Genomic DNA, 17,417 nt, shown 5'->3' on the forward strand with positions numbered 1-17,417 from the left:
GGGGGGCCAAGCAGAAGGCCTCAAGTTGCTCCCCTCCCCTTCAGTGGCAGTGCAGTCTGGACTCTGGCCAGCGCTTCTCGCCAGGATGAAGATTGATCCAGAAGCCTTCATCACCAGGCACCTGAATCAGATTATTCCGAGGATCACCACCCAGAGTCCCCTGAACCAGGTGATGGCACGTGAGCTGGTTCTGGCCTCAGGTCAGAGCGCAGGGAGGGAGAGGATTCAGAGAAACAGATGAAAGTGTGATGAAATGTGGGTTTGGACCCTTGGGTTGCAAATGACAAAAAATGCAAACTGGCTTGAGCACAAAAGGGATTTACTGACTAAGTGCCAGGATCTGACTGGACGGGGACTCAGGTCCTCGGGACATTGTAGGTGGTGCCTGCAATGTCTGTCTCTTCCATTTGTGTCCCGTCTCTGCTTTCCACGATGTTGGCTGTATTCTCCGACAGTCTTTCCTTTTCTGGTAGCAGGGTGGCTGCTAGAGTTCCAGCCTTACAGCTTGTCTCCCATCAGCTCCAGTGGGAGAAGCTTATGTTTTCCAATCATTTCAGCTGGGGTCTCACTGGCCCTGGGGGACCTGACGTGGGTCCTGTGCTCATCCCTGGGCCTGTCCTTTTGGTCTGGGTCTCATGCCCACCCCTGGAAAGGGTGGTGGTAGCTCCACCTGAACCACAGATTGAGAGTGGGGGAGGAGTGTGTCCCCCCAAATTAGGGTGGTAGTACCAAAGTAGTAAATGTGTGCCGAGAAGACAGGCACAGGCCACAGCTGTCCACTCCAGTGGGCAGTGCTCAGAAGGAATGGGCAGGGGCAAGAAAAAGGAGTCAGTTACCAGGGGCGTTGAAGTGGGGCCGGACTCCTCTCCAGTGCCAGCCGTGGCGCACACTGACTGTCTGCCTGGCAGGCTTCCATGAATGCCGTGGGCTCCCTCTCCATCCTGTCCCCGGACCGGGTCCTCCCGCAGCTCATCAGTACCATCACCGCCTCGGTGCAGAACCCTGCACTGTGCCAGGTGACACGGGAGGAGTTTGCCATCATGTTGACCCCCGCCGGGGAGCTGTACGATAAATCCATCATCCAGAGGTGAGACGTCACTCGTGGCTCAGTTGCCTTTTCTCCCCAAGCCTTAGTTTTCTTGCCTATTAGAAGGAGACGACACTTCCTTTGCAGGGTTGTTGGGAGAAATGGATGAATCCATGTGTCCATTCATTGGACAAGTGCCTGCTCTGTTCCAGGCCCGAGCTTAGGTCTGGGGTGCAAGAGCATGTCAAGTACCCGGCGCTTGCCCGGCGCGTGCTGCTTAAAGGCTAGCTGGGATTTCGCGGCGCTGGGAGGCTGAAGGGACTCGTGGCTGTTCTGAAGCTGGGCGATCACCTGCTCTGGTATTTCAGTGCCCAGCAGGACAGCATGAAAAAGGCCAACATGAAGCGAGAGAACAAAGCTTACTCCTTCAAGGAGCAGATCATCGAGCTGGAGCTGAAGGAGGTGAGTACACGGAGTGCCTGCTGAGCTTGGTGGCCTCAGGCTGGTGGCTTTTCCTGTTGCACATGTGCTCTTCTCTTGGGTCATCCTGAGGCCCATGGCACATTCCTCTGATCCCGCCCACCCGTCCTGGGTGCTCCTGTGTCACCTTTATTTACCCTTTCTCAGGAAGTTTCTCCATCCCAGACTCACGGAAAATCAATTGCGCTCTCTGCTGGGTGCCGGCGGCGGTGCATACGTTTTCTCTGCTAAGTGGTGCTGCTTGAATGCATGCCTGCCCACCCACCTCCTGTCAGGCTGGGGTCTGTCTTGACTCCTGACAGCAGGCTTGGGGCCTGGCACAGTATAGCCTCTGGGGAATCGTGGTTCCATGGTCGTATTCAGCTTGTAGCAGAATACGCAGTGCTCTTCCCTGTCTCAGAGCCTCTGCTGTTCCCTCGGTCTTTACGGTTCTGGGTCCTCCTTGTCTTTCACATCGCAGCATGTGTCCTCGTGTCCGCTGCTCAGAGAGGTGCCATCCTGCCCACCTTGTCCACAGTGGACCCTGCCCCTCTCCTTGGTTACTATGTATTGTACTTACCCCTTTCCTAACATTTGTCATGACCTGAAGTCGTGTTGTTATGTATCTGGTTGCATGTTCGTTGTCTGTTTTCACCCACTAGATGTGTGCTCGGTGAGGACAGGGCTGGGTCTTGTCCCTCAGTGTCCTCAGCGTCTAGAGCTATGCCTGGCACAGCGCAGGAGCTCAGTCAGCACTTGAGGAATGAAGGAGTGCTCTCTCGGCCTTTTCCAGGCTTCAGCTTCCACTGGGGAGAGTGTCTGTCGGGAGGGGCGGCCAGCAGGGAGGCTGAAGTTTTGATTCTGAAGCTGTGTGGCTACCCGAATGCCCTTTTCAGCATGTTGAGGGACTTTTCATTTCTCTCACATGGCGTTTGTCGGTAGAGAATCCAATAAGAAATTGCTTCTCTCTGTTCTGTAGGAACCAGGTGGCTGTGGACTTTGTGGGCGGTGGGGAAGCCACATGGTAGGTTTGGGGGCTCAGGTCACAGACAGAGCTAGCGTGGTGCTGACTGTGGAACTGAGCTCGACTTCCTGTCATTGGGAAGGAGGTCTGTTTCCTGGAGATGGAATTGCTTTGCTCGTTGCCTCTAGGAAATAAAGAAGAAGAAAGGCATAAAAGAGGAGGTGCAGCTGACCAGCAAGCAGAAGGAGATGCTGCAGGCCCAGCTGGACAAGGAGGCGCAGATCCGGAGGCGGCTGCAGGAGGTGAGTGCTGGGCGGCCCGGGCCCGTTCCTCGCTGGCCCGGAGCAGGGCCCGCTGACCTGCCTCCTGGGGTGACTCTGCTTGCAGATGGACAGTGAGCTGGAGGTGGCACTAGGACTGCTGGAGACCCTCCTAGCCAAGAACCCGTCCGGCCTGACCCAGTACATCCCTGTTTTGGTCGATTCTTTTCTGCCCTTGCTGAAATCTCCCCTGGCCGCTCCCAGGATCAAGAACCCTTTCCTGTCCTTGGCTGCCTGTGTCATGCCCCCTCGGCTCAAGGCTTTGGGTTAGTCCTTGTTTGCGGGCTGTGAGCATGGCCCTGCATGGGTTGGGAGGTGGGCGAGGATGCCCCTGAATTCTGGTGGGGAGCCACTGGGTGACCTGGGCTCCTGATTTTTGTGGAAGCGGCCTTGGGAACCTCCAGCTGCATCTTCTTAGGAACGACGTAGTGCCTCTCTCCCGTTTTACGTCTGTTGTGCCTTCACTCAGGCCCAGGTTTTAGATGCTAGACAGTGTGATCTTTCTGTGGCAGTTTTAAAAGTAGAAGTCAGAAATTCAGTGGCAGTAGGGGTGGTTTGGTGCCACGGGGCCGGCAGTGCAGCCCAGAGCTCCCAAGCAGCCACGTGACGAGAGGTCTCTGTGACCTTTAGCTTTCTGTTTGCTGCGGTGAAACAAAGACCAGGTAGGGTGGCTGTGAATTAAGCAGACTTCCTAGCTTAAAGGAAATGTTCCCATGGGTGAGGCAGGAATCTGGGAACTGTTCTGAGTGAAAATGAGTTCTGGAAAAATGAGTCTGGAAAACAGTTCTGAGCCAGTGCGTATGGAGCCTGCCAGAACTGTTACCTGGCTGGCTAGAAGGTGGGAAGACCATACGGCTAGAGCTTTGCTCTTGGCTGAATAATCCTTGGGTGGCTCATGCTTCCTCTGAGCTCACTTTTAATTTCGTAGTGTCAGGAGGACAGCCCCCTGCCCGCGTCTCGAAAAGGAAATGAGAAATTAGGTTGAGGACGTTCTGGCAGAGCAGAATTGATGACATTAAGTTAGAGGGACGTGGCTGCTCTGTCCGGGGCCGGATTCTTCGTGTCTGTGTGGGTCGTCCCCTGCTGATCTCTTTCTCGGGTATAGGCACCTTGGTGAGCCATGTGACTCTGCGCCTGCTGAAGCCAGAGTGTGCCCTGGATAAGTCATGGTGCCAGGAGGAGCTGTCGGTGGCCGTGAAGAGGGCGGTGACCCTGCTGCACAGCCACACCATCAGCAGCAGGGTGGGCAAGGGTGAGCCAGGTAAGGACGGCAGGACATGAGGTGGGGTGAGCTGGTTTGGGGGATGCCTGAGCTTCTACCCCCTGGGGCTTCCTGAGGCTGTGGCCATGGTGAGTCTCCTCCTGCCCTGGCCTTGGTTTCCTCATCTGAAAAATGGGGGGGTTGGACCAGATGGAGGACTTCTGAGTTCAGTCCTGATATCCTGTGAGTCAGTGCGACCTGCATTGAGTCTCCTTGTCTGTTTTAACTCTCATATTCTGGAGCTGGGTGGTGTTGGGGTGGGCGCAGGATTTGCTTTAGAATTGGGCTATCTGCTCTCACCCTGTCGTCATACCACGTGCTTCTGGGTATCAGAAAGGGCCTCCAGCCTTCCCGCTGCCTACTCGCCCTGAGGATGGACACCGAGGCAGCCGCTCCCGGTGCCCTGCCTGCATGATTGTGTCTGCTTCTTGATCTTGCAGATGCTGCATCGCTGTCCGCCCCAGCCTTCTCCTTAGTCTTCCCATTTCTGAAGATGGTGCTGACTGAGATGCCCCAGCACAGCGAGGAGGAGGAGGAACGTATGGCCCAGATTCTCCAGATCCTGACTGTCCATGCCCAGCTGAGGGCCTCCCCCAGCAACCCGCCTGGGCGTGTGGATGAGGTCAGCAGGGGGCCTGGACTCCCCTTGGCTGGAGGGGTCGGGAGGCAGGGCCCATCAGTGATTCTGGCGGGGCAGTGGAGAGTGCGTTCATACCTATAGCAGCAGCTGTTAGTGCACCTGCCAGGTTCCAAGAAACGTACAGGTTCCTGTGTCTGAGAGTTTCTGACCTGAAGAAGAAGGATTTTGTATTAATTTATTGTGTTGTGTTTCTAACTCAGAAGATAGTACTGACCACTCTCCCTTTGACTGGCTTATACTTGTGAGATTGGACCTCATTCATTGAGGGGGTCTTCTTTTTAATAGATTACGTTCTAAAAATTAGCCAAAGGAGTGCATGCGTATTTTTTAAAAATTCCAACAATACAGAGGCAGAAAGAAAGAAGTGCCACTTTCCAGAGGTAATGGTTGCTAACAGTTGGGTGTATACCCATGTGGACCTTTTTTTATGCACACGCAGAATACACACCCCCACACACACAGCAAAGCAAAAATGGCTGGTCCTGTGTCTTTCATATGACTGTCCTCTGGGTCTCCTCCCACGTCAGTGCACGTGGATCTGCTTTGTTGACCTTACAGTCTGTGTGGGATGCTGCTGTGGATGCACCATGATTTAATTAACTCTTTACTTGTGATGGATATTTTAAGGCTGTTTCTAACTTCGCCCCATTTTGAACAGTGCTGTGGTGTGCCCCCGTGTACATATATGCCCCTTGCACACCCATGGGAGCATTTCCGTAGGACAGATTCTTGGCGTGGAATCGCTAGGGGGATATGGCATGTTCTGAGCTCCAACCTCACTAAGAGTTCCCTTTTCTCCAAAGTAAATGCAACCTCAGATAGTATTAAAAAAACATCTTGCCAACGATGGGTGGAAGAATGGTGCCTCTTTTTATTTTGTGTTTATTTACTCATAAAGTTAAGTATCCATATGTTTTTCATATTTATTGTGTGAATTTCATGCAAGTTTCAGAATTAATTTATTTTGAGTCCCTTAGGATCATTGTTGACTGGGGTTGGCTCATGTAGGTTGAGATGTAAATCTGATGGGGTTTCTACAGTGGAGTTGGCTGCAGTGTGACCTAGAATGTTGTCTGGGATGAGAGGATGCTGCTTCATGTACCACAGGGCTTGGTTCCAGCCCCTTCCCCAGAGCCTCACCTGACTTACCTGCTGTTCCCTCTTAGAATGGCCCGGAGCTGCTGCCTCGCGTGGCCATGCTGCGCCTTCTGACTTGGGTGATCGGGACGGGCTCCCCCCGCCTGCAGGTGATCTGCTTTTCTTTTTTCTCCCCCTCCTTCTGCCTTCCCTCCCCTTTTCCCCGTCTGCCCCCCCCCCCCCCCGTTCAAACTGTTGTTTCTGTCTAGTTGTGTAGGACACAGCTCCCTGGCCCATGCTGGTGTCATGAGCCTTGCACTCCCCCACTCCCCAGCTGAGGCAATCAATCGGTTGCCAGTCGTCAGTCAGCCGCTCACAGCAGCTCATGGCAGCTCTTGCCGGCCGCTCACAATGGCTGCCAGCCACTCACGTTGGCCACCGGTCACTGGCACACTGTAGCCTACGGCAGCACACAGCAGCCCACGGCAGCTCACGCCAACCTCCGGGTGCTCATGGCAGCCCAGCTCCAGGCTGAGCTGTTGTTCACAATCTTAGCTGTAGAGGGCGCAGTTCACTGGCCCATGTGGGAATCGAACTGGCGGCCTTCGGTGTTAGGAGCTCGGTGCTCCAACCGCCTGAGCCACTGGGCCGGCCCCGTGATCTGCTTTTCTGTTGGCTGTTGCTGTGACTTCGTTTGTGACCCCAACTACAGATCCTGGTAGTTGGGTTTGAGTCCTAGTTTTCTGTCTCAGCCCTCATTTTTGGACTCGAGCAGAAGGGCTGCTTTTGAAAGCCAACCTGACTGTTCTCAGCTAGTGGGGTTTTGCTCGGGTCCTGCCACTGGCCTTGACCTGGAGCTGGCGTCTCAGCTGTAGGTGGGCTGTGGGGTGGGCGTTCTCAGTTCAAATCCCTCTCTGGGCCCCTAACCCATCGCCTGGCCCCCTGCCTGATCCCACAGTAGTAAATAATTTGCTGAACTGAGCCCAGTGGGTTGATGTCCCCCTTAGGTTCTGGCTTCAGACACTCTGACCACCCTGTGTGCCAGCAGCAGTGGCAAGGATGGCTGTGCCTTCGCAGAGCAAGAGGAGGTGGACGTGCTGCTCTGTGCCTTGCAGTCCCCGTGTGCCAGCGTGCGGGACACTGCCCTCCGGGTGCGTGCCTGCTTCCTCACGGGGCCTCCACGGCGTCCCTGTGGCTCAGTGCCAGTGTTTGCGCTGCGTGAGGGACATTGGGAAGAATGCCCCTCAGCCTGATGGGAGATGTCTCACTTTGGCACCAGGGTGTCCTGGCGGCGGAGAGAAGAGGTCACACGGTGTGGGTTGGGGTCATTCTAGGAGTTGGGACCACTAAGCAGTTGTCATGCTATGTTGCTGTTTTTTCTTCACCGGATTTCTAAACTGGAATGTGGATCTTGGTACTTTTATAGACAGCTGTAACTCACGGGATTACTTTATTTTTGCAGCTCACTACCTTGTATGTATTTCCTCTTGGTGCTTTTGGACCATAAAACGAAAGGATCCCTTTGGAGTATGAGACAGTGCTTCCCAAATGCTAGTCTGCAGCCTCCCCCCATTGATCAGTGACAGAGTTTCCACTGGTCCTTAGTATAATCTGAGAAACAATGGCAATGTGTTTTTCTTAAAGACAAAACAAAGCGAATGTTCTTTTCCTGAGGTTTTGTCTGCCCTGCATATTTAGAGTTAAATTTCTAAATATTTACATTAAAAAAACATTGTACCACCACACACCATCGTGTCACAAAAGAGACACTGTTGAGGGAGACAGCAGTTCGTGAGTTGAGTGGATTCACGGCTCTTCCCAGACCAGCGCTGTCCAGCAGAACTTTCTACAGTGATGGACATACTTATATCTGTGCTGTCCAATGCGGCAGCCGCTAGCCAGCGTGTAGCTATTGAGCCCTTGAAGTGTGGCTGGTGTGACTAAGGAATTATAGTTCATTTTAGTTGATTGAACTTTGAAGACCCACGTGCGGCTGGTGGCTGCATCTTGGCCAGCACAGCCCTGGGTGGAGGTTAGGCAGGTCGGGCCTCTTCTGAAAGGTCGTGCCTCACAGTCCAGTTCTGCTCCCTCCCAGGGGCTGATGGAACTCCACATGGTATTGCCAGTGCCTGATACCGACGAGAAAAATGGCCTGAATCTTCTGCGGAGGCTCTGGGTGGTCAAATTTGACCAGGAGGAGGAGATCCGGAAGCTGGCTGAGAGGTGAGAGCCACTGGAAGGTTGTTCTTTCCCGCTCCGTGCTCTCTCTCCTCAGGACATAACTGGACCCAGAGTGCTGGGCCTGCTGCGAGAGAAGGGCTGGGTGCTCGGGTTTGGTGGGTGGGGTGCTGTAGCTCTTTGTCTGAGCAGCCCCGCCTTGGGTCTGCTGCAGGCTCTGGGCGATGATGGGCCTAGATCTGCAGCCAGACCTCTGCTCCTTGCTCATCGACGACGTCATCTACCACGAGGCAGCGGTGAGGCAGGCTGGGGCTGAAGCCCTCTCCCACGCCGTGGCACGGTACCAGCGGCAGGCGGCGGAGGTTATGGGCAGGCTCATGGAGATCTACCAGGAGAAGCTGTATGTGAGTAGCCCGCGTGGCCCGAGGTGGTCTGGGCGACGTGACGGTGCCCTGGACTCTGCCCAGCCTCCGACTTGCTCCAGGCAGGAGTTTGGAGCCCCCCGTGGCTCAGGGTGGCTGGGACTGACCACAGCCTCACACCTGGGTCGCTGGCTTGCTGGGCTGGGCTGGGAGGACACTGCAGCACATTTATCAACCTTCTGTTGCAGCGGCCGCCCCCAGTGCTGGATGCCTTGGGACGAGTTATCTCAGAATCTCCTCCAGATCAGTGGGAAGCCAGGTACAAGAGCTGTTGCAATCTTGTTCCACTCAGAGCTGCCTGAGAGGTAGCAGGTTGGCTGGGCTGGGTGCTGTGAGGAGGCAGCATAGATTAATGGGACAGTGGAAGGAAAGGACAAGACCTCCCCCTGAGTCCGGGAGACCAGAGTTCAAGTGCTGCCTCCTCCCAGGCTAGCTGTGTGGCCTTGGGCATGTTTCTCCTTTCCTTTGGGCCTGTGTCCTCAGAGGTCCCTGGGGACCTTCTTACTGCTCTGTAGCCGAAAAGAACAGCAGCGCTTTACCTTTGTAGGCTATGTCTGTCCATTTCCGAGGGCCTTCACATCTGGTTCACCCCCTCTCTCCTCCCACAACCTGCCCTGGAGGTAGCGGGGTAGGCATTGCACTCACACATGGGGAAGCATGCGGAGCTGGTCCCCTGCCCAAAGTCACCCTGTAGGAGGGAAACTGGGCAGATGGCGGGTTTCTGTTTGGCAAGTGGGTTGTTCCAGAACATTGTGTAGACTGGTGGGTCATGGGCAGTAGGTTCCGTGCTGTGCTCTGCTCCCCAGAGCATATTTGCTGGTGGCAAGCCCCCCCACTTGTGGCGTACCGGGGTAGATCGATCCCACTAGCAGAGGGGGCCCCTGGCTAGCTCTTGCCTCCGATACACTCCCATTTCTTTCCCAGGTGTGGCTTGGCTTTGGCCCTGAACAAGCTCTCCCAGTGTTTGGACAGCTCTCAAGTGAAGCCACTCTTTCAGTTTTTTGTCCCTGATGCCCTCAATGACCGAAACCCCGATGTCCGGAAGTGCATGTTAGATGCAGCCCTTGCGACGCTCAACGCCCATGGGAAGGTAAAGATTTCAGTCAGCTGAGGGGCTGGGGAGAAGGTTCAACGCCCAAGGCAGGTGGGGCTGAGCAGTGGTGACACAGGGAGAAAGAGTGCCATAAGTCTGGGCAGGGCACCAGTCCCCATGGAAAATTCATTTGTATTTCTTTTGAGCTAGAAAGACCCCAAAGGGTTGTTACATTCTTATAAGTCTGGTGCAGTCCTGCCAGAAAACTGGGAAACCCACTGGGATTGTTGGGGTTTGTCAGGATGGCTGTCCCAGAGCAGACTTGGGCTTGGTCCTTGGGCGTGCGCCATCGTCCCCCAGACACGGCCTGTAGGGTTGACGTGAGGCTCTGTACTTGACTTTCCAGGAGAACGTCAACTCGCTGCTGCCGGTGTTCGAGGAGTTCCTGAAGGATGCGCCCAACGACGCCAGCTACGACGCCGTGCGGCAGAGCGTGGTGGTCCTGATGGGCTCTCTGGCCAAGCACCTGGACAAGAGCGACCCCAAAGTGAAGCCCATTGTTGCCAAGCTCATCGCTGCCCTCTCCACCCCCTCCCAGCAGGTACCTGGGGTGGGCAGTGGGATCCTAGGGACAGAGTTGAGTATCAGGGTCCCGAAGGCCCAGGTCTTTGCCAGGAGTAGTCCCCTCTCTTAAAAGATGGCCTGGTTTGTAGTCAAGAATACCCCTGAACAGGTGGTTGTTTTGTCACATTGTTCTAGTAGGACGTGGATAGTTTCCTGTTTCCTACTCGTTTACTAACAGTCTTTTTTGCGTGTATAGGTTGGTACAAAAGTAATTGTGGTTTGAAAGGTTAAAAATAATTGCAAAAACGGCAATTATTTTGTCACCAACCCAATAGTATAAACCTGGCACTGGTGATACAAAGCTTTAAAAAAAAAAAAAGCTGGCTGCCTCGTGTCAGCTTTTTTTCTCACCTTCTTTATGTGTTTGTTACATGTTTCAGGGGCCTTTTAATGCAGCCTCCAAGCCACAGTGCATGGATTTCTTTTTTTTTTTTGAGAAACATTTACATAGATTTTCTGCGCCTTGCATTTTGGACTTCCCAGAGTGTCTTCATGAAATGCAGGTTCACAAAATTGTGGTGAAATTGTCAGAACACCCCGCCTACAAAGGGTCCTGCCCATTCCCCTGGCAGTGTGATGCTTTTCTGCTCTCGAGTCGGGCTCAGTGAGCTGTGGCTAGAAGGAGAGATTGCCAGTGTCTTGGTACCACAGAGTGTGGGCCTGGCCCTGTAAGGCCAGAGATGTGGGTCACTTTTGTGGAGGCACAGTTGCATGCTTTTCTCTGGATCTTTCTCTGTGAGTGGGTTTAGTTTGCCTGGCGTTTCCCCCCGCCCCAGGCCCAGGTTCTCCCTGTAGACCAGAAATAGCACCGGCATGGTTGATGCTCATGTCACTACCAGATGCGGTATGGAGGCTGCAGGGGTCCTCATCGTACATGAGTGTGTAATACCGTTTGCTTCTCTGATGCCCTGTGTCGTCAGAGTGGCCGAGATGGGGTGTGGGGACGTCGTGTGGTGAGGTGCTGCATGGGACTGTGTCCCCCACTGAGGAAGGCTGTGGTTCCTGGTGGTTCCTGACGAGGGGGGCCCATCCCATAGGTCCAGGAATCCGTGGCCAGCTGCTTGCCACCCCTCGTGCCAGCCATCAAGGAAGATGCAGGAGGGATGATCCAGAAGCTGATGCAGCAGCTGCTGGAGTCGGACAAGTACGCGGAGTGCAAAGGGGCCGCATACGGGCTGGCCGGCCTGGTGAAGGGCCTGGGCATCCTGTCACTAAAGCAGCAGGAAATGATGGCAGCGCTGACCGATGCCATCCAGGATAAGAAGAACTTCCGCCGGCGAGAGGGTGAGTGAGCTCAGGGCTACCCAGCGGCCAGAGGGAGGAATCTGGCCTTCCCTTCCCCTCTGGAGGTCTGGTGTATGTGTGTGCGCTGCAAGGGGCAGCTGTGTGGCTCCCATTCCATCTGGTCCTTGCTGATGTGGCCTGGACTTTGTAACTCAGCAGTACCCCAGCTGAGAGAGATGTTGTCTTTCTGGCCGTTAGTGCCGGGAAACCATGGATGCTCCCCTCTTGCCTCCCTCTTCTGCTTTGGGGGAGGCAGAGGGTGTTGCTCCATCACGGGGCAGCCACTCACTCCCACAGCCCAGAGTGTTTCCAGAGGGCGAGGAGGTGGCAGGGAGGTTGTCCTGTGCTGCTCCAGCTGCCCCGCCTTCTCCCCCAGGAGCCCTCTTTGCCTTCGAGATGCTCTGTACCATGCTGGGGAAGCTCTTCGAGCCATACGTGGTTCACGTGCTGCCCCATCTGCTGCTGTGCTTCGGGGATGGGAACCAGTATGTACGTGAGGTAAGTCCTGAGGCTGCGTGTGCCCGCTGCTGGCAGCTGCTGACAATGGGGGCTGGCCGCTGGCGTGAGACTGGCAGGCAGTCAGAGGTGGGACAAGGCCCCTCCTGTCAGAACCCCTTCTGCCTGCACACTGGGTCCCGGTTACTGGTGTGGACTCCCCTGGTTCCCAGTAGAGTATTGAGGCTTTATGAGATGGAAGCCTTTTCTACTCCTCAGCTATGTCTGCAGGCCCAGGCGCAGGGTCTGACACAGTGGACCCCCCGTAAGTGTTGGTCACTGGGGGAACACATGGTCTAGCGTCAGGCCTTGACCCTTGCTTGGGCGAGGCGACCCCTGAATGTCTTTTCTCCTCCATTGAGGCTGCAGATGATTGTGCCAAGGCTGTGATGAGCAACCTGAGTGCTCACGGGGTGAAGCTGGTGCTCCCCTCCTTGTTGGCTGCCCTGGAGGAGGAGTCCTGGAGGACGAAAGCTGGTAAGGCCACTGCTTTCCATGGCTCTGTCTCAACTTCCTGTTTTGAAAACTGCCCTTTCGGGGTTCCAGATAGTGACAGCTGTTGTCCTGTGTGTGTGCCCCCCAACCCAGGGATAAGGCCAAGACTCTGACATTGAGCCACCCATTCTTCCATAGTTTGAGTGTTTACATGCAAAGTGCAGGCCTGTGACAGAGGCCGCGGCCCTAAATCAGGAAGTCCTAGAGCTTTAAAGCTAGTCTGTGGCTACTTCAATGAGTTTAAAGCTTTTTCTCCCATTAAACCCCTTTTTTAAAACATAATCTTATCTGGAATCCTAATACACGAAAGATACAAGCAGAGCTGCTCAGGTTTGGGGAGGGTCAAGGTCTGGGGCCCTCCCATGTGGCTTCCCCTTCGGTCCTTCAGGCTTCCCTACAGTTTGAAAAATGACGGATCGAAGTCAGTTTACCCATTTGTGGCTGAGAGACTGAGGCCAGAGACATGCAGTGCCTTGGCCTTGGATCACTGGCAGGACTAAGCCAGGTGTCCCCTGTTCTCTGCTGGAGCCGGTCCCCTCTGCTCTCCTCCTGGGGGTGGCTTGTGCCCAGCCTGCATTGGAGCCAGCCGGTTGTCCCTTGCCTGGGCAGTGAGCCCAGGCGACTCTTAGCCTGTGCTCAGGGATTCCACACTGAGCGTATGTCTGCCATCTGCAGGGTCGGTGGAGTTGCTGGGGGCCATGGCGTACTGTGCCCCGAAGCAGCTGTCGTCCTGCCTGCCCAACATCGTGCCCAAGCTCACGGAGGTGCTGACCGACTCTCACGTCAAGGTGCAGAAGGCTGGACAGCAGGCGCTCAGGCAGATCGGCTCCGTCATCAGGAACCCGGAGATCCTGGGTACGCCTCGCCCATGGGGCCTGGCCCCGGCTCCTCCTGTCCCTGGGCACTCGGGGCACATGCACCCATTCAGCAAAGGGTTGTGCCCTCTGGCGACAGATGTGCTCACAGTGAAATAACCGCTAAAGTCTGGGAAGCCCTTTTCCTAGAACAGTAAGTAGAAAGTAGTTTGGAAGTGGTCTGTTTTCCTGCTGGTCTAGAGCAGCCGTCACTGACTGCACAGGTAGGGAGACTGAGTCATCAGCTCAGAAGCACCTTGACTCTGAGAGAGCGCTGTGCACTCAGCTGAGCCCTGAGGTCAAAAGAATCGAATGACAAGGTCTGGACCACATCAGCGTTATCTGAAGTGTTAGGTTCTTTGGGAACTTTCTAATCTATCTCCTTGCAGGAGATGTGGGATAGAGGGGAAGGTTGGGGACAGGCTGTTCCCCTTAACTGTTCTTTAGCATGAGCCTTTCTTGAGGTTGGTTTCCACGAGCAGAACCCTCAGCCACCCTGACTGGCCCATTGTTTGTTGTATTTTAAGCTTCAGTGTGGAGCGTCGGTGTCCGTTCAGGGTACTTCAGCGAGGTTATTACCAGAGTGTGTTTCCATTCAGAAAATGATGGGAGTTTTTGTTTGTTTAAGGGATGACTAGGTCTACTTGGATTTTGTTGTTGTTTGTTATGATGTCTAACAGCTCTGGGAATTTCTACAGCCCAGAACAGTCTCATCTCTATCAAATGAGTAGAAATGCCTTCATTCTGAGAATCCAGCCTGGGTCTTTTTTTCTCTCTTTTTTTAATTGAGATATAATTTGCAAAACGTAAAAATTCACTTTTTAAACGTGCAATTCAGTGGCTTTTAGTATATTCACAAAATTGTGCAAGCATCACCATTGTCTAATTCCAGAGCATTTTTATCGCCCCAAAAAGAAGTCTCATACCCATTAGCATCGCTGTTCATATCCTCCCCTGTCCCCAGCCCCTGACAAACACTAATCTGTTTTCTGTCTCTATGGATTTGCCTACTCTGGACATTTCATGTAAGTCATATAATACGTGGCCTTTTGCGTGAGGCTTCTTGCACTTGAACCACGTCTTTAAGTTTCAGCCACACTGTAGATGTATCTGTACCTCATTCCTTTTCACAGCCCAGTAATAATCCATTGTGCGTATAGACCACATGTTGTTTATTCGTCTGTTGATGGACATTTGGGTTGTTTCCACCTTAGGGCTGTAAAGAGTAGTGCGAACATTTGTGTACAAGTTTTTTTGTGTAGACATCTTTTCGATTCTCTTGGTTAGATAGCTAGGAATGGGATTGTCGGGTCCTATGGTAACTGTTTTAACTTTTTGAGTAACTGCAGCTGGACCATTTGATGTTCCCAGCAGTGATGTATGAGAATTCTAGTTGCCAACAATTATCGTCTGCAAAGTCAACACTTGGGTGACAGCCAGCATAGTGGGTGCGAAGTGGCATTTTATTGTGGTTTTGATTTGCATTTCCCTAATGACTAGTGATGTTGAACATCTTGTGTTTATTGGCCGTTTGCATATCTTCTTTGGAGAATTGTCTGTGCAAATCCTCTGCCCATTTTTAAATTGGGTCATTTGTTTTTTTGTTTTGTTTTTTGTAATTGTTGACCGCCAGCTTGGGGTTTTATAGTAGCTGAATTCCTTGGGCCTGTGGGCAAGATAAACCAGGTATTCCTCTTGGAATTCCTTCTGCCAGGCTGGTGCTGCTGAACTTGAGAGCTCATTTTACCTGGGCCCAGCTGCTCTGAGCATGGTTTGCTTCACTCCCACTACTGGTTCAGGGGCCTTTGGTGTCTCGGACGTCATTCGCAAAACGACTTAGGGTTGCTGCTTCCTAAATAAGATCCATGGTGCCTGAGCAGCGCTCCTGTGGAGGTCCAGCAGTGTGACTGCAGCTTAATGCCCCTTGAAGCCAGTTTCTGGGCCCCGCCAGAGCACAGCTCCGCAGTGCAAACGGGTGCCGTCTCTGCACTGCTCCCTCTGGGTGACACAAGGATGGCCCTTCTCAGACAGGCTGGCTTCCGGAGATGCGGGGCTCCAGGGAGGCGTGGCCCCGGGCTCCTTTCTCTTCTGACCCCTCTAGGTCTGGGGACCCAGTGGTTTTGCCACACCATAGAGTCTTCTAAACCATCCTCTGTTTCGGACATGCAGCCATTGCCCCTGTCCTGCTGGACGCCCTGACAGACCCCTCCAGAAAGACCCAGAAGTGTTTGCAGACCCTGCTGGACACCAAGTTTGTCCACTTCATTGATGCCCCGTCCCTGGCCCTCGTCATGCCCATTGTCCAGAGAGCCTTCCAGGACCGGTCCACGGACACACGGAAGATGGCAGCCCAGATTATTGGCAACATGTACTCCCTCACAGACCAGAAGGTAGCAGCCCAGCAGATGCTGGTGTAGGGCACAGAGTCCCTGCCCAGTAGACGGGGGAGGGGTGTGGGCATTGGGTCCCTGATCATTTGGGGGTGCAGGGTGGGAATCTGGGCATCTTGCAGAACAGTGATCGAGTCCCCATTAGCTCAGCCCAGGGGAGGCCCATCCCAGTCGGCCCCTGTTGCAGACGGAGGTGGAGGAAAGGTCCAGCCTCACTTTTGACCTCTCAGGAGTGTGGGGAAGGAGGCTGCTGCTTTGACTGTTTGCAGTGTTTTCTTATTTCAAGCAGGTGCTTCTGTAAGCCTCTCAGGAACTTAGGAGAGATTGACTTTGTTTATTTGTCTCCTTGCTCCCAAGGGCTTACATGTGTGATCTCACTATCTATCTACCTCAGTTCTGCTTGGCTTACTGAGCTGGCACAAGAGAGAAAGTGGGGAAGTTACAGCAATCCTAGAAAATTTGGGAAATTGAAAAATTGGAAAAACGACAAATTTTATCCATAGTTCTTCAACATCAAAAAAATTGCTGTTCATGTTTTTTATTATATTTAAAAAATTATATTCCTGAAGATAAACTTATTTCCAAGTTACTCGTAAAATGGATTTTTAATAATTGTATAACGTTCTCATAAGTTTACATACTGTAACTTACATAATTCTATCGTTGGTCATGTAGTATCCAAGGTTTGTTTTTTTTCATTTTAAATGTCACTGCCATGAACATAAGGCTTTTTCTATATTTAAAGCTGTTCCCTAAAGCTGAATGCTGAATTAAGAGACATAAACCTTCTAAGGTGAAAAACGGGAAGATGTTAATGCAGTTCTGAAAGGAAAGTGCCTGAAATCATTTCCTAAAGACTCCAGAGGCTGGGCAGGCCTCGGTCCCAAGAGGAGGACAGGAGCGTTAAGCACTGAAGTGTAGCTGGTGGCTCTCTCGACCTCTTGAGGATGAGCTTCAGGTCCTTAGTAGGTTTCCCTGAGCAGTTGCGGGGTGCCTCCGAGGGACCAGCCTGTTACCCTTCTCCTGGCTGTTCTGCAAGCAGCCCTGCTGAGCGCTCCTCGTCAGCAGAAGGGTGAGGTCAGGGTCCATAGCAGAACGATCCCGGAGAAAGCAGGAGTCAAGTCTCCACCTGAGTCGCCTCTTGCGTTGTTATTACAGGACTTGGCTCCTTACCTGCCAAGCGTGACGCCTGGCCTGAAAGCCTCTCTTTTGGACCCTGTACCTGAGGTGAGTCTGGCAGGATGGGGCAGGAGCTCATTATTTTAGCCCAGTCCCCAGAAAATTCGTTCCTGAAAATTCCCTGTAAGCTGCTTTTGTGTCTGTCTGATAAAGAGAAGGAGACCCGAGGGAGCCCTCCTTGCTCCTGCCTGGTCACTGAGTTTGAGCCACGTCTACTCCCCATCCCTGCTCTCGGTTACCTGACAGGTGCGGACGGTGTCTGCAAAGGCGCTTGGGGCCATGGTGAAGGGCATGGGGGAGTCGTGCTTTGAGGACTTGCTGCCGTGGCTGATGGAGACGCTGACCTATGAGCAGAGCTCCGTGGATCGCTCAGGCGCTGCCCAGGGTGAGGCCAATGCAGCCCCAGGGGCCAGTCCACGAATGTCCGCCAGGGGCCCTCAGATCTGGTGGCTTCATTCTGTCCTTTGCTTGCAGGATTGGCTGAGGTCATGGCTGGCTTGGGGGTGGAGAAGTTGGAGAAGCTGATGCCAGAAATAGTGGCTACAGCCAGCAAAGTGGACATTGCGCCCCACGTCCGAGATGGCTACATCATGATGTTCAACTACCTGCCCATCACCTTCGGGGACAAGTTCACGCCTTATGTGGGACCCATCATCCCCTGTATCCTCAAAGTAGGCACCGATGTCCATGCCGAGGAGAGCGTTACTGAGCAGGG

The 17,417-nt window shown here is 53.5% G+C and overlaps 1 protein-coding gene across 1 annotated transcript in view; it reads left to right on the forward strand.

Annotated features, from left to right (window-relative positions):
• The window catches only part of GCN1 (GCN1 activator of EIF2AK4), a 53,518-nt gene that overhangs the window by 20,954 nt on the left and 15,147 nt on the right, over positions 1 to 17,417 (forward strand). Inside the window, exons 20-41 of the mRNA XM_019727839.2 lie at positions 45 to 169; positions 909 to 1,087; positions 1,396 to 1,489; positions 2,639 to 2,752; positions 2,838 to 3,036; positions 3,876 to 4,031; positions 4,472 to 4,653; positions 5,838 to 5,918; positions 6,756 to 6,899; positions 7,844 to 7,971; positions 8,141 to 8,330; positions 8,537 to 8,607; positions 9,273 to 9,438; positions 9,788 to 9,982; positions 11,043 to 11,289; positions 11,666 to 11,787; positions 12,147 to 12,261; positions 12,955 to 13,134; positions 15,303 to 15,523; positions 16,682 to 16,750; positions 16,949 to 17,087; positions 17,177 to 17,373. Coding sequence (XP_019583398.2) covers positions 45 to 169; positions 909 to 1,087; positions 1,396 to 1,489; positions 2,639 to 2,752; positions 2,838 to 3,036; positions 3,876 to 4,031; positions 4,472 to 4,653; positions 5,838 to 5,918; positions 6,756 to 6,899; positions 7,844 to 7,971; positions 8,141 to 8,330; positions 8,537 to 8,607; positions 9,273 to 9,438; positions 9,788 to 9,982; positions 11,043 to 11,289; positions 11,666 to 11,787; positions 12,147 to 12,261; positions 12,955 to 13,134; positions 15,303 to 15,523; positions 16,682 to 16,750; positions 16,949 to 17,087; positions 17,177 to 17,373 — 3,314 coding nt within the window. The remainder of the gene's footprint in view (positions 1 to 44; positions 170 to 908; positions 1,088 to 1,395; positions 1,490 to 2,638; positions 2,753 to 2,837; positions 3,037 to 3,875; positions 4,032 to 4,471; positions 4,654 to 5,837; positions 5,919 to 6,755; positions 6,900 to 7,843; positions 7,972 to 8,140; positions 8,331 to 8,536; positions 8,608 to 9,272; positions 9,439 to 9,787; positions 9,983 to 11,042; positions 11,290 to 11,665; positions 11,788 to 12,146; positions 12,262 to 12,954; positions 13,135 to 15,302; positions 15,524 to 16,681; positions 16,751 to 16,948; positions 17,088 to 17,176; positions 17,374 to 17,417) is intronic.

Source organism: Rhinolophus sinicus, linkage group LG16, assembly GCF_036562045.2.
Source record: "Rhinolophus sinicus isolate RSC01 linkage group LG16, ASM3656204v1, whole genome shotgun sequence".
Taxonomy (NCBI): Eukaryota; Metazoa; Chordata; class Mammalia; order Chiroptera; family Rhinolophidae; genus Rhinolophus; species Rhinolophus sinicus.